At 37.4% G+C, this 23,686-nt stretch overlaps 1 protein-coding gene across 1 annotated transcript; it reads right to left on the reverse strand.

Moving 5' to 3' along the window:
• Positions 1-839: 839 nt before the first annotated feature.
• LOC141439856 (outer dense fiber protein 2-like) lies at positions 840-23,650 on the reverse strand. Its single transcript, XM_074104268.1, has 11 exons — positions 23,412-23,650; positions 22,660-22,773; positions 21,122-21,187; positions 19,691-19,831; positions 18,876-19,001; positions 11,717-11,827; positions 7,977-8,129; positions 7,386-7,525; positions 6,307-6,354; positions 4,922-5,123; positions 840-1,055 (listed from the first exon to the last, which is right to left on the reverse strand). Exons 1-11 carry the CDS (start codon positions 23,490-23,492, stop codon positions 891-893), a joined length of 1,347 nt encoding a protein of 448 aa, XP_073960369.1. The 5' UTR covers positions 23,493-23,650; the 3' UTR covers positions 840-890.
• Between the last annotated feature and the right edge of the window lie 36 nt (positions 23,651-23,686).

The raw sequence follows: 23,686 nt of genomic DNA on the forward strand, positions 1-23,686 counted from the left end.
CGAGAGCAAAGTCGACCGAAAAAGGAAAAAAAGCTTTGTGTGAGGTATGTTTACGTAGAGTAATAAAAAGGTTGGTCTTGAGCGTTGACATTAAACGAGGCAGCCCCGGAGCAAGGACAGCTTGCGGGGCGGGACCTCGCCAATTATTGCAACCGAACACCGCTCGAGTTAATGCACGGCTGCATGGCATTCCACTAAATAAAACTCAACCACTTAATAACTGACGTTACGTTAAAATATAGCTTCAATGCCAAATATACATCTTAATTCACTTTGTTTGACTTAAGCTTCGAATAAATTAGCATTTAGACCGCGACAAATCTATAGGAACCCAACGTGTGTGAGAATTCATAATTGCATATTATGCAATTGATTCCTGAACACTTTTGGTGAGTTCAGTCAGCAGCAAAACTAGCTGGTTACTTTTGTACTTTGTCGTTTTACAGCCACGTACTTAGCGCCATACAAGATTGGCAAATGTGTTAATGTGACAGAGTAAAAAAGTAACCAGCTACTTTTGATGCTGACCGTACAAGTAGACACAGTCAACTAATGTCAACCTACTTGACATCGTGACCTATACGTAAAAACAAACAAAGCTATAGGTTTTCATGGTGGCCCTGGAACCAAATTGGTTGACTACTCGTAGGTAGTTATACTCATACCGCTTAGTGAGATTTTCGTATATTTTTCGAGGATAGTAGTATGAAATCGGCATTTGTTTGTATTTTAATAGTTCCTTGGCAACTCTATTAATATAAAAATTCGTCAAATTCAAATGTACCTGTACCTATAGCTATCCAATACTTATATACCTAGTAACAATAAATACCACAAAGTGATAGCAAAATGAAAAATGTTTATCCACAATAAAACAAATACATTACGAGTTACGAGTTAGTGATCTTATTGAACTCGTCGTTTTCATCGGCGAGTATGCACGAATAGCTTTTCTTGAGGGAAAACACCTGGTTTTGGAGCCCCCTAAGCCGGATCTCGGCTAACTCGAAGCTTTCTTGAAGGTTGTTAATTTGACTCTGCATCCTTTGACGGATCTGCAACAACAATAACATTCATGAATCTGTTCAATTCTGTACAACATTGTTATTTACCGTAAAGGTATCTCCTTTTTGCAGGTGGTAGGACCTTGTGCAAGGTCCGCCCGGATTGCTACCACCATCTTGCTCGCTAATCCTGCCGTGAAGCAGCAGTGCTTGCACTGTTGTGTTTCGGCGTGGAGAGTAAGACAGCCGGTGAAATTACTGGCACTTGAGGTATCCCATCTTAGGCCTCTAGGTTGGCAATGCATCTGCAATTCTCCTGGTTTGCAGATGTTTATGGGCGGTGGTGATCTCTTACCATCAGGAGACCCACTTGCTCGTTTGCCATCCAGTCGTATAAAAAAAAAAAAAAAAATAAAAACATCCGGAATATATCACCAGAAGCCTCTTTGACTAACACACTTCGAATCACAATCGTATTCACCAACTCTTTCTGACACACGATATAAGATGATAGAAAGATATTTTGAATGCGATCGCGAACGTCATTGCGTTTGCGCATTAAATACATTTATTTAACGCCATAAAAACATCACAATCAAAAAACATAACAATAGAACAAAAACAAGACATACATGACGCTAAATAGCTCCCCACTCAGCATAATGCCACGGCAAACCGTGGCGCTAATTTTCAGTTAGTAGGTAGTTAAGTGTTTAGTTTAGTTTTACCTGCTGAACAATCTTGTAAAGGTATTTTATCCGTTTTTTTTATTCAAGATAATGTTACCCCTTTGACATCGTACTCGTAAAACATCAACTGATGTATAGGAGAACATTTTATCAATCACAAATTAAAAAAAAAAAACAGAAAAAAATTACACAGTGTACGAGTAGGTACTATCAGTCTCTTAACTCTTAGTGAATACTACCACCGACGCATATATGCGTTTTTGGAACTTCCCCCCAGTGCCGCTGTCATAACTATTCATACATTTTGAACGCACATGTGCGTCGGTGGCACGTGTGGTCAGTTTAGTCAAGTCAGGTGGCTGGCAGTGAATGCGTTAAACTTAGAGCCTAAAATAAGAAAATGAAAATTGAATGTAAATATCCTCGATAAAATCTCTTTGATATTTAATCTGAGTGTAACGTGTTTGCAATGTGCTAATCCATCCTATTGGGAACAGCTTCAATAGATAGGTACAGTTCAGACCAAAATAGGATTATCATTGATAAAGTCACTGAATCGATCGTTTACTAAACAGTAAGCAATTATAGGCAGTCGCACGCAAAGAAACTTTCCTACAATTACTTATAATGATGCGCAATTAGACCGCGTTGCGCATAGAAATCAATGCTGGTATCATCGTTTTACATACTAATATATTAAATGCGAAAGTAACTCTGTCTGTCTGTTACCTTTTCACACTTAAATCGCTGAAATGATTTAGATTAGGTTCGGTATGGAAATAATTTTAAGAAAAGGGAAATCATATCTCAAGAAGTTAAAAAGGAGGTTAAAATTTATTTGGGAATTATATACCATTTTTGGGATCAAAAACAACCCCTAAGAGGGTAAAATATGTGATAATAATAGTTTCGAAAGTTTTTGTGAAGAATTTTGAACATGAAACTACCGTGAGACTCACTCATATTATTATTTGTGTCAGTTTCGTCGGGTAGTCGCGCGAGCAGAGCGGCGGGCGCAGTGCGCGTGTTGCAGCAGCCGCTGAGTCGCGTTGCTCCGAAGACGAAGGGCTACGGATTAGCCCGAAACATGTCGAGCTAAACTCGATTTAAGACGTGAGTTATCCGGGTCAATATATTTAATATATTGTGAAGAACTTTAAAATTACTGGACTGGAAATAAGTACCTATTTACAAGCTGTAAATTACTTAAAATTTTATTCTATGTGGGCAAAGTCGTGCGCTAAAGCTAGTAACACATACTGTAGTACCTACTCGTAGCTACGTAGGTATACTAACCAAAAATGTCTAGTGGTCAAGCTTGTACCAAAATCAATGAGGGCTATCGCGTACCTATACATGAAATCTCATAGTTTTTGTGTGAGCTACGCGGGTTTATTTATAATTAGAATAATTTTGTGAATATTTTGCATTACCTGAAATTAATTATGGCAATTATGCATTACGGGGCAATGAATGTCTGTGTTTTGAGACAGTTTTGTCTTTCGGAAACTTTTGTCCTCCCTTTTTTTCCGAACAAAACGGGACTACGCAACACTGTGGTTGCTGGATATGTTTATGGTACGGTTTTAAGGTGTATTAATAAGATTTTAATCTAAAATTTGTTTTCACGCCCGTAATAACAGACTGAAAGCCACACTTAAAAACCTCACGCAACAGTGGCGCCATCTAGAAAGACCAAAAACAATAGCCCTCATTGACCCCAAGCGCTGTCATACATGGTAAGTAGTTACTTAGATTGTGAGTTAGATACAAGTAAGGCTAATTATGTACGAGTATACTAGGTTTTGCAAACCCCTATTCATTTTTAGGGTTCCGTACCTCAAAAGGAAAAAACGGAACCCTTATAGGATCACTTTTTGTCTTTTACTATGGGACCAGCCCCATAATCGCGAAAAAAAAACCATCTAATCAAGAGATAATTGATTGCTAACTATGCGAAATGTATGGAACAGCAGTTTTTTTTTGCAAACTGGCTGGTCCCATAGTAAAAGTTGCTCAGTGTGAATCTCCCCATCACCCCTTTCACTCTTGCTCATGACCCCGGAATCACCCTGTATACTAGGGCATGAAAAACAAAAGGTACCTAGTAAGTGAACAATTGATTCCACTTTTGCTATTTCATCTCCTCGCAATCGAAGTGAAAAGCAGTCTAAAACTCAAGCATTAAACTCATTTTCCCCTCGACGTATCTATCCACTCTCGCCGTACCGGCGCGGGTGGCTATATGAAGGCCTCGGGTAAAATGGCTCGTTTTATGCTCTTGTTGTACAGTCAAGGGCAAAGATATCGACACGGCCAAAGTTACAAAAATATGTATACACGACTTTATGCACTTAACATTAAGGCCGTGTAACGTATGTAACGTGTCGCTATCTTTGCCCTTGACTGTACAATCTACTATTTCACTTCTCATGAAGATCGTATTTATTATTTTGTAAGGTGAAGGCAAGTATTGGCGTATACTCGTAGTCCGTTTTAGAAGCGAGCTCTGCGCACATTAGCTGGCGTTAAACCCAGGGACTCTTGCAGGGAACTCTTCAAAAAATTCGGGATATTGACGCAATATTCACAATATGTTATTGTGTATTCATATAGAATAGAATAGAAGACATTCACAAAGACACACAAATACAACAAAACTAAAAAACAACAACAGCAAATACAAATAAAACAAAAAAGAAGAGAAAAATAAATACAAAAATTAAAATATAAAATATGATTTTGTGTGTCCCCGCAAAGCATTATGCTGAGGCGTTAGACGCCTGCAGCGCTGATATTCTGTCAGAACCCTCATATATGTATATTGTACTGGTTACTCGCCGCAACATACACGCAACTTTAAGAAAAGTAAAAAAAAATTGCTTATTCATCCGCGCATTAATCGATCTTTAAAATGTCAAATTATCCACCATCTCTACGCTAGTCTATGCTACTACAGATTATACACATGTTTCAATCAAAAAATAACGTCAGATTTTGACGAAGATTTTTCAATAAAGAGTTATGTCAAATATTACATTATGACAAGCATAAGGTACATTATGGTATGACTAATAATTTTCGGCCAGTCGATATAGACACGTCTGCCACTCCGCTCCGCATTACCTCCCCGCTCCATTTCGCTGCCTCGCTCTACTCCACTGGACAGGTGCCTTCGCGATTCAATGTCTTTGACGTTAGATACTTAAAAATCAGTGGAAAACTTACTTCGTCCCTTTCCTTCTGACAAGCACTGCACTGCGCCCGGCTTTGTATGAGCTGCCTCTCCAACTCTGTTATTTGGGTTTGCATGTATCGCCTCATGGACTCAGAGCGCTCCTTGCATCGACTGAGTGACCTGTTGCTTTCGCTCCGTAGCTCTTCGAAATCCTTTAGCAGTTGGGCAAGTTCCGTTGACTTCTCTTTGTACCTGCGACATTCACAAAACATTTAAAAAAAAAATAGGCACGAGTCGCCAGCAGGGCTACTACGAAATTCGAAACTTGAAGTTCGTGTCGTGCGGTACCAATGACACTTAAACTATTTAATACGAGAGCGAGAATGACGTTAGGTACGATACGATACGCCCTGCAGACACCACAGAAATCGAAATAATAAAAATGTCAGGGGAGCTAAAAGCTCGAATATTATTATGGCTAAAAACCATAGTTTTCATATCTTCCAGGCTGTCTTAGTCTGAAACGAAGCACCAATAGTCTTAATTGCTCAATAATTTGGCATCACTGGCATGACTTTTCAAAAAAAGGAAAACGCTGTAAGGAAACCTAGAGATATGTAAAGTCTGTCCTTCCGTGTTTTATCATGTAAGCAAACGTGACGTCACAGGTGATAATAGACAATGACTAGTGATTGGAAAAGTCGATAAAATATACATAAAACGTGACTGATTATTTTGCTATTAACATAAACAAATCCGTAAGTAAGCCAAGTCATCAGAAATATCACAAAAAAGCACCCGTAACGTACGACATCATGCGAAGAAGCGAAACGAATGACATTTCTAGATTCAACTCTTGTTATTTTATTTATTATTATTTCCTCTGTTGGAAAAGGCAAAGGTTGAACACCATTACAGCCAAGTTTTATACCACAACAATTCCAAGTAATTTAATTATTATGATTGATTTAAAAGCATTTTCCTAAATCTCTACATTAAGTATTAATTGCCACATTTATCGATATCGATAAGTTGTCGTTTCCCATCAATACGACCATAGACAATATAGTCATTGCAATGGCAGATATTTTTAAAGTATTCATTCGTTCCTTCGATTATTGAAGGCAATCTTATTCGAAATTATATTTTTCAGTGGTTAAATACTTGGTTGATTTCAATACTTTGTGCGTTTCTTTAAGTATACAACAACATTTTAAGTGATGGTTATTGTGTAATCCGAGAAAAAAGTGTGACAGTGTCTTCAAGAAGTGTTTGTTTACATGATAAGACACGGAAGGGTGAATAGACCTTACTTACATCTGCAAAATATTTGCATTCCGACCGGGAATTAATGAATGCAAACCATACCTACTGAGAGTTTTCGTATTTTGTAGATTCCTAATTCCGAGGAAAACAAAAATTTTAATGGACTCACCTCAATTCTTGCTGTGAAAATTTTTCTTCGAGCCGAAAAGCTTTGGATCTAATAACAAAAGTACATCTGCATTATTTTTGTACCATAAATTCGCAGGGGCGTTGGGACAAATTATAGCCTCACGAGTTTGTGAGAAAGGTACCAATGTACAAACAATGTCTACTTAATGCACTTTTTTAATTCCAAATGTCTTTGTATGAAGAAATTAAATCTTACGTATAACCAACAAAACGTTAGAAAACCCCGACGTTGTCAGTTCAAAGATCAATATCTCGAAAATAGCTAAACCGATTCTGATGAAACATGTCTAAGAACGATCGTTAAAAACCTGATTTTAATTACAAAAAACTGCATTCAAATCCTTCTACCCGTTTAAGAGCTACGGTGCCACAGACAGACACATGTGCACATGTGCACAGTGCACATAAGCAAGCAAGCAGTGCACATAAGCACAGGCATACAGACACACATAGCGGTCAAACTTATAACACACCTCTTTTTGAGTCGGGGGTTAAATAAAGCATTTCTTATCTAGAGGTATATCTACTCTATTCCAACGGCAGATGAAAAAACAAACGCTGAAGAAGTATATATTTTGTCCGATGCACTTTGTTTATCATTTGCTCTTAGTACAAACTTTCAAAGCATGTGCTGTCGTCACTTAAGACAATAAAAAAATTTGTATCATGTTTTAGAATGACGTTGAGAGATACATGCGAAAGGTCCATAGTAGGTAAGTGCTTCTTCTGCCGTTGGAACAGAGTATACCATCGTGTGCAATCATAAATTTGCTACTGATGTAAATCTCTTGACATCTGTCTTCTAATTAACCGACTCAAAATAGGAGGAGGTTCTCAATAAGATTGTTGTTTGTAGTGTGCTTTACAGAAATCAGTTACTTATTAATCAAATTGGAAAAAAATCTGTTGGTAGGTAATACCTACTCTCCCAGTATACTTCCGATTTAAAGTCGAAATCTTTCTTGAAGAAAAAATACCAACCTTACCGGCTTGAGGCTTTGAAATCGAGTTCCATGTTATAACTTATATTATAAATAAAGACATTTGGCGTTAACTTACTTGTACTCGTCCAATTCTTTAGTTAACGTGTCGATTTCTTTGTCTTTTTCGTAACTTGTTATTTTGATTACTTTATTTTCGTCCATAAGTTTACTTCGGTCTGCTTTCTCTTGATTTAAACTATTTACAGCCATTACTAACTGAAAAAAATACAAGTATTGCATATGTGACTATTAAGTAGATGTCTAAATACGAGTGTCTTCATATTATTTAGGAATATTTTAACAGATGATAAGCAAACATAGCACTACAGGGAGGCATTTAGCGGGCACGTCAGTTGGTAACGTTAACAGAAAAAAACATTTAGTTTTCGAGTTGTCAGAAGGATACTTAGTATTTTTACTCCTTACTTATTAATAGGTACTGTCTAAAGCCCGCAAAATTCCTCCTCTAGTGCTGTTTGATGATAAGGTTTAGATTGACAAATTATGTATCTATAGGTACATTGATCGATGTTCCTAGTGCACCGCGTGAAACGCTTGAATACAAAGAGATATTTTTTTTACAGGGTGTGTTCAGTCACGCTAGCCCAATATTCCGGAGGTAATTGAAGAAAATTTGCATTACGTTTAAATTGCCCAATAAACCTACCTTTTCTCTGACCCGGTGCAATTCAGAAGAGAGCTGCTGTGTACTATCTTCTGCCAGTTTCTGCATTTGCTTTGCCTCTTGCAACTGTATCTGGGCACCTTTCAGCAAGTCAGGCAGAGGAGCCAATTCCTGAAGCTTCTCTTGAAACTGCATCTAAGTAAGAAATGAAGGATGTATCAGATCAAATAGAGTAGGTACTTAAATATATATATATATATAATTATATATATAACAAAAAAATCGGTCAAGTGCGAGTGCGAGCGACTCGCCTCCGTATAATGTTTTATAAACAAACTAGCGTTTACCCGCGGCTTCGCACGCGTAAATCATTAGATACAGCAGTTATATTGAAATTCCGGGATTTTATTAAGTAAATTCTCCTGGGAATTTCCTAAAATAACATCGTGGTTTTCATTAACGTTAAATTAAAACACCCATGCCAAGCGGTTGTTATTTCGAGATTTTATCCCTATCCCGTGCAAATATCGGGATAAAAAGTATCCTATGTGTTATTCCAGATGTCCAGCTATCTAAATACTTAATTTCATGACTCTGCTCAGCGGTTATTAGTTCGAGATTTTATCCCTATCCCCTGGGGGGAACATTGGGATAACGTCCAGCTACCCACATACCAAATTTCATAATTCGAAGCCCAGCGGTTGTTATTTCGAGATTATATCCCTATCCCGTGGGAATATCGAGATAAAAAGTAAGTATCCATGTTTTAATCCAGGTTATAAACTAACTTCTTGCCAAATTTCATCCAAATCCTACCAGCCGTTTCAGCGTGAAGAAGTAACAAACATACTCACAAACTTTCACATTTATAATATTAGTAGGATAGTTAAGTACCTAATCATTTTTTGTAAAATATTTTTTGCTGGCGGTACTTTTTGCACCTGGTTACCAAAGTAGGTACTCGTCAAGACGAATCAAATGAGACCAAAATCGATGCGGTCGTGTCGTTTTATTACAGTGTTCCTATGGCATGTATGACATGTATGACCAACATCTAACTTCATCATTAGATCAGCTCTACGTCATAATAATATTGCATTGTCATCGGATTTATACATGCATGCAAAATTTCAGCTCAATCAGTTGAAGATATTATTATCCACTTCAAATTTAAGTTGAAATATTAATTCCACCCAAACAAGCATAACTAGTTACATTACATTACAAGTTAATAAAAACATATCACCAAAATTTAAGCACTAGGTACCTAAGTATTTTGAGTAAAGAAAAATTCAAATTCTCATCCTCTTTGGCTGTCGCCTCTGTGGCTGAATAGCGCTTTAGACTCTTGCCATGCGCCAGGCGCCCGCGGCAGAAAAAAAAGTGGCTGAGCGCGGTAATAAGGGGTATCGCGTATGAATTCGCCACTAGAGGCGCTAGTGTAGCGTGAGGTCTCCGAAATGTCAAATCTCATAGTTTTTGGGGGAGCTACGCGGGTTTATTTATAATTAGAATAATTTTGTGAATATTTTGCAATATCTGAAATTAATTATGGCAAATATGCATTCCGGAGCAATGCATGTCTGTGTTCTGAGACAGTTTTGTCTTTCGGAAACCTTTTTTCCCCCTTTTCTCCAAACAAAACGGGGACTATGCAACACTGTGGCATGCTCGATATGTTTATGGTACGGTTTTAAGGTGTGTTTAATATGATTTTAATCTAAACATTGTTTTCACACCCGTAATAACAGACTTTGAAAGCCATACTTAAAAACCTCACGCAACAGTGCGCCATCTAGTGAGTGAAAAAACGATAGCCCTCATTCGGCCGACGGCGCGTACTTATTATGAATTAGTGAATAAATCTTAACCCCATTTTAAATTTTCACCTTGTAAATAAATAGTGTTACTAAGTATGAATTATAACGGACATTTTGTAGTGTAAAAAATATTAAACACAGCAGCTGTGAGTACTTTGTTGAAGTCGGCTTTTGTGTAGTGTGTGTTGGAGGTTTTTGGATCATAAATTGTTATTTAGTCTTAATGCTGCACAAAAAAATAAACCACGGTCTTATAGACAATTATCGAAAGTTTTATAAAATAGCACTAATAAAATCGCAAATTAATAAGTAGTTAAACATTAAAAACAACATAGGGTCACTCGCGTTGCCCCTAGTAACTGACGGCGGTCATCTTGGCAGCCTAGCAACCAAAAACCGCTGAATGAAACACGTTTCTTGTATGACGATTGACGAACCCCATTAATTTTTAACTTTATTTTATTTTTAGTATTTGTTGTTGTAGCGGCCCCGTAATACATACCTAATCTGTGAAAATTTCAGGTGCCTAGCTATTACGGCTCAAGAGATAGAGCCCTGTGACTGACGGACGGACAGACAGACAGACAGACAGACAGCAGCGAAATCTCAGTAATTAAAAAATTAAACCGCCTACAAAAAAACATGAAAATAATTTTCTACCAGTCTGAAGTCGGTGCCTCGGCACGAGCCAGCAGGTGTGATTGAAGCCTAATATATTATTATAGTATGTAACGGTATAAATGACGGAGTTCTGAGGTAACAAACATGAAAAAATACAACAGAATTGATAACCCCCTCCTTTTTTGGAGTGGGTTAAAAACTGAATTCAATTTAAGACAGAGTGAAACTAGTAAAACCACCCCGTAGCGGCATATCCATTGTGCATAAAGGTTATCGCACACATAACGTCTCAACTTGAGCCGTCCAGTATTCTTTGTAAGGAGCTCCATACTGTAACGCACGCGTCATATCGGCATCGGAACAGCTGGGCTACTACGAAACTCGAAACTCGAAGTTCGTGTCGTGCGCTGTCCCTCTTACACTTACACTATTTAATACGAGAGCGAGAGGGACCGCACGACACGAACTTCGAATTTCGAGTTTCGTAGTAGCCCTGCAGCATCGCCTCGCCTCAGCACAAGCTAGTAATCCGCAAGCAGCGCGCGGGCAACTCTTGCGCTTGCGTCTCGCCGACGGAACGGGGACGCCCACCGCTTGCCTCTCGCAGTTTCGATTCGATCGCGATGCCGCCTCGCTTTAAGGTAAGCGTCCACTGATTCGCATCGTACGCTTCGGACGTATCGGATTTGTTGCTTTGTATAGAAATGTGCGATCCGTACAGTGCGGGTCAGTGGACGCACTTGTACGACTCTCTATACAAAGAATACGCGATGCGATACGTCCGAAACGTACGATGCGGATCAGTGGACGCTTACCTTTAAGCGCCATGTCACCTAGCCGCAGCCGCGCGGATACCTCGGAGATGCTGAGCCGTTTCCGTTACGTGCTTGCTTATGGTTGACGGCAAGCAGATGAGGTAAGGCGGCGCCGATCCGGTGCCAAGCGGTTACGTGTGCGACAACCTTAAAATTATTTATTTAGTTTTAAGTTTTGGCTCTTCTAAATTTTCATTACGTGTCTACTCTTGTTTCTGTTGTCATATCAATCGTTAAAAAGTTAACTGGAAGAGACCCCTTACGGGATTAGTTCGCCTTTATACATTGATATCTCAATGTAAACTGTTATTTTTATGTGTTTTATGTACAATAAAGAGTTATACGATACAATACAAAGTATATACATAAACGGCAACTTTGATCGCTTGCATACTTGCATACGCCAATAGTGGCGTGTAATGCCATCTATCGCAACTATCAAAAGATCATAACTAGGTCTGGTTTTTAGCAGAGGAGAAATGCGCGAAGCCATCTCCTGTCATCAGTACTTTGATTCCACACCTACCTTCATTTTTTGAATTTCCAGTTGGATTTGATCGGACACCTGCTTATTATCAAACTCAATAACATCATGTTGACGTTTAGCTTCTTCCACCTGTTGTTGGGCTTGAAGATACTGAAAAAAAAACCTACATGTTAAGGGATAAAAATTCATATGAATGAATGATAGAAAATGCTTGGTTGACTTTATTGTCATCAAACGAATGATACATTTATTATAAGTAATTTGACAATTAATTATAATTAAATAAAGTTTAACGGTCACTGTCAGTCATTTATTGAAGCTGAGGTTTTATACCTGCCTACAAACAAGGACCACTAACTCGAAAATGCGGGTAAGTATATATCTGAACATATTGTAGAAAATTTATGTATGCTTAGCATGCATGTACCAACTCGTAGATAAAATGCGACTGTACATAATTAGGCATTAAAATACTCGTGAGATATTGTTATACAACTCGCTATTGCTAGTATAAACCCTCACTCGTATTTGAATGCCTAAAGGCCTAAAGGCATTATGTATCAGTCACATAAATAACTATTATAAACTAAACAACATCACAGCTAAAAAAAATACTCAAGTAATGTACTATATACTATATCTACAGTAATGGCGGTAAGATAAGTCTCTGTCACGAATGTTTTTTCTAAGACATTGACGAATCAATTAAGTCGTTATATTGTCGTGCGATTTATGTTTAAAAACATACTAAAGTGACATTTTGTATTGAGAAAAAGTTGATCTATGGATACCTGAATACAGGCCCATTGATTTTGACAGCTGTTCCAAATTTGAAACTCATTATTGGGCATTTCTATCTACCGTTGTATCTCAAAACCAAAGCTCAAAACGAACACATCCATCCAATATTTTGTGGACACATCTGGAGTCCCTGTTTTTCCAGCTCGGAATCATAGACTGAATCTACCTTCCAAATTTTGTTGAAATCGGAGAGATAAACTAAGGGTACAACGGTAGATAGAAATGCCCTATTTATTTACAGTACTATATTTGACACTGTATTGAACATTCATTACGTTACTGTTGTTATTTACCTACTACCACAGATAAAAAAGTTGTCATAGTAAAATCGGCTATAAGCTTCTTAATCTAACACTGACCTTGTATTTGCGATTTGCGCGAGCACACGTCTAACCGCATTAGCTGCACAGATTAAATACTCTGACACGCTAGCCTACACAGCAGCACCGGTGACACCGACTTGCTTTATTATCTGTGGCACTTAATTTACGGCAAAAAACGACGTGACGTTTCCTGTTTTTTTTTATATATAAGTCTAGTATAGTGTCCTAGCCCTGTTGAGTTGTGACTCTGAGTCCAACCTCTTATGACGAACACACTTTATTTTGATTAACGCACTTTATTAAAATAATAATAGTTAAGAGAAAACACCTTTCTCATTCATACTTGAAATTTAAATGAAACAAATCTGCTTTTACAAGTCAATTTGTTACGAGTATAACGGTTAATAAGTCATAACAGTCATTAAATATTTAAGGAATGTTTATTTCGCATAATTAAAGTGCTTAAAAAAACAATTACTTATTGTTAATTACTGCGATTAATATCTTGATATTACCGGTGTAAACACAACAAGGCATTTCAAAACTCTTTGTTACTTAAATGCGTTCGGTAGTTTCAGTTAAATTTTCAAGTTTGGCAGTATATTAGTATATTTGAGGAGCAAGTAGATAATTATCTAGTAGCTCTTGATATTAATCCCTCTTGTTATGCTATGAAGCAAATTTCGAAATGGTTTATTAACGGTTAATGAACTTTAAAACTTATCTCAAAACTCACTTCGTGCCAGCCAGTTTTGACATCGGCGCCAAGCAATAGAACCGAGTGACGTGCAAATGAGGGCTATCGTTTTTTGTCTCACTAGATGGCGCACTGTAGCGTGAGGTTTTTAAGTATGGCTTTCAAAGTCTGTTATTAGGGGCGTGAAAACAAAGTTTAGATTAAATTCATATCTAATACACCTTAAAACCGTGCCATAAAAATATCGAGCATGCCATAGTGTTGCATAGTCCCCGTTTTGTTCGGAAAAAAGGGAGGACAAAGGTTTCCGAAAGACAAAACTGTCTCAAAACACAGACATTCATTTGCCCCGGATCGCATATTTGCTATAATTAATTTCAGATATTGCAAAATATTCACAAATTTATTCTAATTACAAATAAACCCGCGTAGCTCACCCAAAAACTATGAGATTGGACATTTCGGAGACCTCACGCTACACTAGCGCCTCTAGCGGCGAATTCATACGCGATAGCCCTCATTGCATTCGTTTCGCTATACTTTGTATACTTAACAAGGTAAGTTGCAGTTTTGTTCTTTGGCGTAAGTACGACATAGTCAAAATTCCAATCGGTTAATTATATTGAAAAAACTTTAAGGAAAAACAGATATTGTAAAGTTTTCAGTGAAAGAATTTTTAGATTTAGTTCAGTCGTTCCTAAAATTGCCTACATGGCGGAATCAACTAAGTACAACTTATGAACCATACTGAAGTGTAGATACCTACGTAGAAAAGCACTTTAAGGCATCCTGAAATACAACGCTGCGTCGTAAATTTCTAGAAAGCAACATTACTTAAGTACCTAGGTACTTGAAATTCTTCAGCACTTGCAAGCACATCTCGGTTACATTTCAGGTTAATATTTATACTCGTAGGTTCTAAAGAAGCTTCCCAAATATCTCGTATTTATTCTCGGTAGCCTGTATTCTCAAGGGAAGATTTCTCAAAAACTATACTTACGAATTTAATAATACGTTGGAGTAAAAATTTAAAATTGGCCTTTCTATTTAAATACGTGGTTTAGCCATAATTAGTTTCGCGGCAATGCGCTATTCCAACCAATATATAAGTAATAATATACTGAGATACGGTGTCACTAATTCATTACCAACTGTATATTATGTAGACGAAAAACTTAAGTACCTAAATGACCTGTTGTAGGTATAAGCAGTGCACAGAATTGATATGGGACTTAAGTTATTTTTCAAATATGGAACGTCGACTTATGTATACGAACATGTTACTACAACATTCGATAGTTCTTTTACTTCAGTTTTTACCTAATACATCTATTGTGATGACCTGTGTAGAACAAATAAATACAATTTGAATGTATTGGAACTCTGAAAATGTGCTTGGCGAGTGTAATTTGCCTAAACATCCAGAAACAACCAACTTTAAATCCGCCTGGTTAAAAAAAAAACAGTCGCGTAGCGTGAAGGATTAATTTAATTAGACAATATAATATAACGTATTATTTACCTGGGATCAACATTGCACCGCACAACAATGGCTCAGCCTTGCAGATTTTTGAGAATAATAACACTTTTATTATCAAGATATTGGTACAAGTGTGGGACGCACAATGGCAGTTTGCGCCAGACAAGACAGTATTTGCTTGTATCAACAGTGTTACAAAAACACGTGGCGTGTCAACGAAAGGTTTTATGTTGTTAGGCAGGATGCGGCAGAATGCAATTAATTGTAATAAACGTATTTAGATTTTATATCTAGTCTTCCAAAACAGACATTTCTGACATGTACAGATTTATCCTATAACTTCTTGAAGAACGAATTTATGGCCTCTTGTATTGTGCTGATAACGGTGGTTAATTACTACATAGAATATACCTAGGATAGGATATACCTTTCACTACCTAACGCAATTTTGCATCAATACATTATACGGAAAGATTTAATGATTTTATTCCGACACTTAAGACTCCCTTGCAAGCTTTAAATTTCTTAGAAAAGCCGTGATAATAGTAACTATTCTACGTCATTTCAAAACGTCTTCGACAGACAAGCTCTCATGCTGTAATAATAGATTAAATTATACAAAATTATGTAAAACGGGACATACCTAAATGATTAAATTGGATTGGATCGGCACAGAAAATGTGCAATGTCTACATGCAAAGAATGTGTCCGTGTTAACAATCATAAACCGTTTTACAATCGACAAACAATCCGAACACAGAGCCATAAACAGCTGATAAATGATAATTAGAGTAATAATATAATATGGGTGTAGGTAGATCATTTAAGTACTTCCAGATCCAGATGTTCATACTAATTATTAGAAGTGCGAAAGTAACTCTACATAATAATATTATGTATTTCTCCGTCTGTTTCCTATTTAATCTTCCACCGCTGAATAAGTTGAAATTTGGTATGGATTTATAGAGATACTAGATGAAAACCCGGCTTCGCTCGGGTAAAATGTAGACTCATAATAATATGTTTGATTTTTTTTTATTGCCAGTAAAGACTTTCGTACTTATCGAAGAATCTGACGTATATTCCCAGCCTTCATATTATTACAAACACTTTAACGGCTAACCTACGTATCGGTATTTCACCAGTAGATATTTCTCCTAAATCTTATTTGCCCAAATAACTATGATGTTTTTGTCTCACAATCAAAGAAATTAGACCTAAAGGGCCCCTTATACCGCCGTGGCCGCCGTGGCCGTGGCCGTGGTGGGGCCTGTACGATCGATCTGATGAAAATCGACGAATCGTACCGTGTGTGGGGCCCTTAAGAGGTCACAATGGAGAACGAAATGCAAACCTGTGACACCTGTGACACGTGATGACGTGACACTAACGCCACTTTGATGTGATGACTTTGATTGACATGTTTACTTCGCAACGCCATTATATACTTAGTAATTTATTCAAGTTTATATTGAAAATACTCGATAATCCGAATTTTCCGCCTACAAGTTGTCGACTCGGATTGACTAATTTTTTACGCTCTTCAATTTGATGTGCATTTCGTTCGAGTCTACCGTAGACCGGTACGAAATTATTAATAGAGATATATGGTTTGAGACCATGGGAAGGACATAGGTTACTTTATCAAATAAAATTGCATAGTTCTCGCGAGATAGCAATAACCAAATTTTTTGCAGACTAACTCACAAGCAACAGTTAGGTAATTATTTTCTCATCACACTTGCTCGTAAACAGTGTCGAAACATGCAGGCTACCTTGGTTGCAACCCCCCAAATAAAACCCTCGACCTTAATGCGCTTGTCATGAAACCCGTGGTCGGTAAATGAGTCATTGCGCGTACAAATTTTCTTGCCATGAAGCCCAAGGTCGGTAAATGAGTCAGTGCCCGTACTGATGCTGCTGCGCGCGCTGCTGTAGGACCACATGCACACGAACGCTGCGGCGCATGCTGGGGGAGGTAGAGGGCGGCGCTACTAAGAGCACAGCCTAAGGTACCTATCGCCAATATTTGGAACAATTATATTTTTTCTTTTAGAAATATAAAATTTTACTCGCAAATGTGATGAAAAACATTGTATGTCGCACGGGCGGTACTAAAATTACGAACATCGACTCATTAAAGCCCTTAGTCTTCGACTTCGGGCTTCTAATAGACTCTCGTTTGTAATTCCTTATTTACGGCCCTTAAGACACAATGTACTAATAAATTATAACAAAGTATTCTAAAAAGACAGACTATTTTAGCGGGACTTGTGGGTGTTAGGTATGAATAATTTTGACATGTAACCAAATAAAACTCCAACTCTACTTTATTGATTTGGTAAGCCGAATCAGTAATTTTCACGCTGTTTCAATTATTAATCTTAACACAACTTAAACATAATTTTGTACATAAAGTTTAATTACAGGTGTACTCTGAACCGTGAGTCAATACATTGGGGCTTAGGATTTTTTTAATAACATTATTCAATTAAACTATATTAAAAACAAACTTTCAAAATTAGAATTCACATTCAGGTTACGTACCTACCTACAATACAAGAGATGCAATACGAACACGACCCTCATTTAAATAAGAGTATGATTTTATTGATCAATATTGATTATAAAATAATTGAACTGAAATTTGACGATATACAATGAATGAAATAAGAATAATAATATCTTCTCACAAATTACACCAATTAACCCAGCCCCAAGATAGATAAGATAAGAGAGTCGCAGTTCTGCCTGACACTCCTCCTCGCTTCGCTCGTCGTCGTACCTAACCAGACCTGCCTTAGTAGAATAGGTAGAAGCATCGAATTAAGGAACTGATCTATTTATTAATTGACAGGTCTATTATTTTGGTGATCGCATTTTGATGATCAAACTATAATTTAGGATACAGGTTTACATTAATCTGATGACTCATACTTAGAGAGAGATTTGATTAATTTGACTAATATATTTCTTAGGCATAGATAATAATTAGGGTATCGCAGTTTAGTGATAAATCTAAATTTAAGTGCCAGAAAATATAGTTCCCTCAACGAACAAATAATATGAGGAAGCGTAACTGAGCGTAACCTCCAACCTTACTTTGAAAATGTTGTACCAGGAACATATAAAATGAAAGAGCGGTTCTGCAATTTGTAGTAGACGTATATTCCAAGTCTAGAAGCTATGTCTCACACTATGTTTATTAATATGTGGCTCTATTTCAAAAGGTTAGAGCTGTTTTTCGTTTCAACAAAAAGGGTTGGTCGGATGTTATTTACTACTTCCCCTGCACTACTGTACGGATAGGGTTCTTATGTAGAAGTGAATGCACTAGCTAGACATGCGCACTGTGCGTCTAGGATTTAATTGCGACGTCATCCATGTACTACTATACGTAAATTCAACGTGGGATCTTATTTATCATCAAGCTTAGGCGATTACGATTTCTTTAAGCTATGTAACTATAGCATTATTATAAATAAGTCTATTGACATCGAATCAAAAGTTGATTCATAGAAATTCATTCATTCATATTTGAAAGCCATTGAATATCTTTCAAGTTCATGCTACCCTGGTACATCGCTGCGATATTGCAATGTTAAATACTCTTCTAGTGCATTTTAGCAATGCATTGCAATGCAAATATTTTCTATAATACTTTTTGTGATAAAATAATGTAATTTAATCAAAACAAATAACGAAAAAAAAACAATAACCTTGATTCGGCTTATTCAACGGGCGTATTGCATAACGTTTCTGACGCTCGCGATCGCAATGAAATGACAGATTTCACATACAAAAACTGTCATTTGATTGCAATATCGCCTTTTTATCGCCGACAGCTGTATTTTTAAATTATAAACGTAAATCAGAATATTCACAATAATAATTTACCCTCATTCTGTACTCCTGTAGCTGCTCGGTTTTCTCGTTGAGAGTCATTCGTAATTCCTCTAACTCCTCTCTCATATCCCGCAACTGAATCTTGTGTGAGGTGACTTCTTCACTCGTTCGTGATTCCTAACAAACAAATTTAATGAATTGTAAAGAACACTCGAACCAACTGAATCGTGACCGTGTTCGTAGAAAAGTCATAGTGACATCGCATTGTTGACAAGGGAATTCATTATGACATTTATTGTGAGAACATTCTATGGTGGGTCAGGAATCAAATGGTTCGACTGTACGCAATATGTAGCTACAGTTGAAGCAACTAAGACGTGCGACACCTTTTCATTTTTTGACTGCTAATATTGATATTGATATGCGTATTGAGATAGGTTACGGTCACGAGCGTTATTTTGGTACCCATTTCGTGAAAAATATCCTTTCAATTGTCATACAAAATGACAAATGTTCGATCTTAAGTGGGTCCCAAATTATCGCTCGTGACTGTACCATACATCTGCCAAAGAAATCATTGTCAAGTCATGCCGCGATTACACTCTTAGAGGGGTGCACATTTGTATCATTTTTTTAGCGTATTAGGTACATCTCCGTCGTGTAATACCAACGAGTAGGTATAGGTATGGACGCTTAAATCAGACACGGCGTGTTACATTTGCCTCCCTCTCATAAAATAAAGTGTATCTACCTATAGGTCAGAACCTGTGTCGGTGCTACGGCGACGGTAATACGATACACTCAAATAAATATTGACCCGACTTTTGGCGTCTCGGCTAGAGGGAATCGAAGGATTTGAAACTTACTTCAGCCACCATATCCGTGGAACAGATGTCATTGAGCTTTTTCTCTAGCTCTTTTAGTTTCTCCTCGTGTTTTTCACGCTGTAGCCTCTCTTCGTCTGCCGCCGACTTGGCCCTGATTAGTTCCTCACGCAGCTTTATCACCTACTCATGAAAATACAGTAAAACTAGGTCAAGTGACCGGAAACCTCTATGGCTTAGACTGGTGCTGTGTGACACTCATTGTTACCCTGAATTACCTCTGTGATTTGGTGAGTAACAAACAAACCCTTTTGCCTTACCAGAGATTACTTCCTTTAATATTATTGTCCTAAAGGTTCTAATGGACATTAGCACCACAGTTGCTTTGGTTGGAAACGTGAACCGCGAATTTTTTTTTATATTTATTTACAAAATATGATAATATTAACTCAGTAATCACTCATTTATTACTGAAATAACATATATTTTAAGCTCTATCAATGGAAGCCTCATTATGTAAGACAGTCTCTAAACTCTAAAGAATGAAGCTCGCGAAGCCTAATACCCTGGCTTTTTTTGCCTCTGCATTCCCCTAACAGAATACTGCTACGCTTTTGCTTTGGAGAGACATCTCTATTGTAGCCTCTCCCCACAAAAAAATAAAATATTATCGGACCCCCTTGAGATCATAGTGATTTTCCACAGAAAATTTTCAATCGAATATATTTGGGGTCCATTTCAAGTTAATTCGCGTCTCCGTGTGCGGCAGCATTTTCGAATTCTTCCATCGTTAATTATTTAAACAGAGAACACCCCGTGTTAAGGCCCTCCGCAGTGCGAATTTTTACCTCGCGTTTTTTTTCGTCGCAATTCCTTAACACATTGAATCTTATACGAGTATCTGCACTGGCGGTAAAAAAATAGCGTGGAAAAAATCTGTGATTTGATGTAGATTGAATGCGATGCGGTACGGATCTAATAATTTTAATTATACGCACATAAAATTCGCGCGAATAGAATATCACGCGGTGAAAAATTCTCAGTGCGGTTTCGCCCTAACACACTACTTTTTATTCTTATTAAAATACTTATTTGTAATCAACATTTTTCTTGAAACTTTCAGCTTCTTTTAAAAAATATTTATGTACAATGCCCCGTGATTGGCTCTTTACAGAAATACCCTGTTTAAGTTGACTCCCCATGGAAATAGATTTCCGAAAAACAACAAATTAAATAAATAAGTAGTGGTTTTAACTGCTCTACATAAATCAATGAAAACACAATGAGTGCACTCGTCGCGTGATTTATAGCTACTAAGTCAAAAAGACAATTGTCGTTTTCTACACAAATCCTTCCCATTTCCCCCGAAACCCGAAGGTTTTTCTAAGGGCTCACGGACTCTATTACGGTACTGACTCTAGACGTTATATATAAAATAAATGTAATTAGTTCTAAATTACCGTAAGTTCTCACCTCGTGATATTTAGGAACAGGATCGTATGGAGCATGGCCTCTGACTACTTCCTCTATATCAGAGACCTAGTGAGAAAAAAACTTACTTAATAGGTTTGTACTGTACTAAAAAATTAGTAGATACAGTCGAGTTCATAAACTTGTGAGCAAAAATTTGATCAAAAATATCTGAACACGCTTCTACGCCGTTAACAATAGAGTCGTATTCAGCTATTTTTAACCCCCCGACGCAAAAAGAGGGGTGTTATAAATTTGATCCCTATGCGTGTATGTATGTCTGTGTGTGTCTGTCTGTCTGTGGCACCTTTGCTCTTAAACGGGTGGAGCGATTTGAATGCGGTCTTTTTAATTGAAAGCAGGTTTTTTAGGAATGGTTTTTAGACATGTTTTATCAAAATCGATATAACCATTTTTGAGATATTGAACTTTGAAGTGACAAAGTCGGGGGTTTTCCAACTTTTTGTTGATTAGGTTAGTTGATCAAATTTTTGCTCACAAGTTTATGAACTCGGTACGTGCAGCCACAGTGGAACGTGTAAAAATATGACACGTCCTACAGGCCCCAGAAATTTTAGCACGCTTTGTTATGACCAGGGGTCGGACAAAAAGTGCCGATGACGACAAACCACTTATAGCATGATTTCAAATAGTATTTTTGATTTTCATAAACAATTATCACTTATAATTTATCAACCTCTTTATTAAACGATATGAAATTTATTTTATTCACTGAATTCCATTGATTTATTTACAATTATTTTGTAACTTCATTAATGCTACTTTGTTACTACATGTCACACGGAAGTTTAAATAAAAACATCATCTTGTGCGCAAGATTACAAGGTCCGACCCCTGGTTATGACACATATATTGGTGCTGGTGACTCCTACGCTAATTAATCTTCGAATTAAAAAAGAAACTCTATCCTATTTGCGCTTTTATGGCGCGTAGCATCATCATCATCACATCAGCTCTAGGATGTCAACTGTTAGACATAGGTCTCCCCATAGACCTCCAGTTGCTTCGGTTGGAAGCGGCCTGCGTCCACCGTGTACCTGCGGCTTTAACCAGATCATCCATCCATCTCTTTGGTGGATGTCCTACGCTACGCTTGCTGATCCGCGGTCTCCATTCGAGAACTATTCGGCACCATATGCTATATCGCCTGCCCATTGCCACTTCAACGAGCTAATTCGACGGTACGACGAGTGAAGCGAGGAGTGGTTAGTATGAATTGTGACCACAACGCACGAGCCGAGCGAGCGAAGCGAGCGTGCTTCGGCAGCGGCCGGTGAAGTGCTAGAACCGATATGGCGGCGTTTCATGATATGCCTAAACAGGCCAAATCATTAAATGGCGGCGTTTCATGATATGCCTAGGAATTTTGTGATCTGGCGGATTTCACGATCGGCTGCCGACAGATAGACGGACACGCGTTTCCGAGTATCCATCTTAGGGTGGCTGTTTTAGGTTGGATAAACGGAATAAGCCAAAGACATTCTGAGATATTAAACAAAACAAATAAATACACATCTTACATTCCCATAAAGTTTCGGTTGTTTTCTTGTTTGGTCTAGCCGGTCTTTCTTGATTGCTGCTATTTCCATTTGAATTTCTTTGACTTCTCCTTCCATGGCACCTAATTGCTTTTGCTAAAAAAATAAGTGTTTTTTAACTAAGTTAGGTAGGTCCAGTCGAGGTCATAAATTTCTGAGCAAAAATTTGATCAAAAATATCTGAACACGCTTCTACGCCGTTCACAATAGAGTCGTGTTCACATATTTTTGATCAAATTTTTGCGCAGAAGTTTATGAACTCGACTGTACTTTTAACACTAACAAGGAAAGGTACCCAACTGTCCAGCTCCGATTTGTTTTATTTTTATATGTTAGAGAGTAGTCTAAAATAACGGACACTTTTTTTTTAGCTACAGTTGGGTAGGTACCTTTCCTTGTAAGTTCCTAGTGTAGGTACGTAACAGTTATGAAAATCAAAGAATTGAGGCTTGAAGGCGGTAACAGTTTATTTACCTATTTTTTTAATTATTCTGTTACTTAACGTCTAAAAAGTAAAACATAAATTTCTGCTGCGCAGAACTTGTTTAACTTTAGCTTTTAACTATTGGCCACGCGGGAACTATTTTTAAATTCCAAGAGAAACAGTACCTATTATAATATCTATTTCCAAGTACTAACTAGATAAATTCGTCATTAAAATAGTGCTGTTCTTTACGTGAGTGAACAACAAACAAATCAGCAACTCACATTTAATTTTAATGAAAATCACTTACTAATATCGAAGGTTCCCCGATTTTTGCATCTTCATTGTTCTTATGACACTTATCGAACGGCCAGAAGTCCGAGTGCGGCATCAGTGCGATAAAGCGTTACTTGTTAACAAAAGCACAGCAACCATGTGAAAATGGTTTGTAAAATAAACACAAAAAGTATAACAAAGGATAATTGTGTATTGCTTATAAAAATGATGCGCCCGAGAATCTATAAGGTTTTGTCAGTTACATTATTTTTTAACCAGCCAGATTTATAGTTGCAATTCATGTAAGTA

This window comes from Choristoneura fumiferana, chromosome Z (genome assembly GCF_025370935.1).
Source record: "Choristoneura fumiferana chromosome Z, NRCan_CFum_1, whole genome shotgun sequence".
Lineage (NCBI taxonomy): Eukaryota > Metazoa > Arthropoda > Insecta > Lepidoptera > Tortricidae > Choristoneura > Choristoneura fumiferana.

Excerpts from the sequence above, each read along its gene's own strand:
- LOC141439856 (XM_074104268.1), bottom strand. The coding sequence starts at position 23,492 with ATGCCGCACTCGGACTTCTGGCCGTTCGATAAGTGTCATAAGAACAAT. Across the intron at positions 11,828-18,875 it reads TACAGGAGTACAGAATGAGG|TATCTTCAAGCCCAACAACA; the intron begins GTAAATTATTAT and ends TTTTTTTTTCAG. Across the intron at positions 5,124-6,306 it reads TTTTCACAGCAAGAATTGAG|GTACAAAGAGAAGTCAACGG; the intron begins GTGAGTCCATTA and ends TGAATGTCGCAG.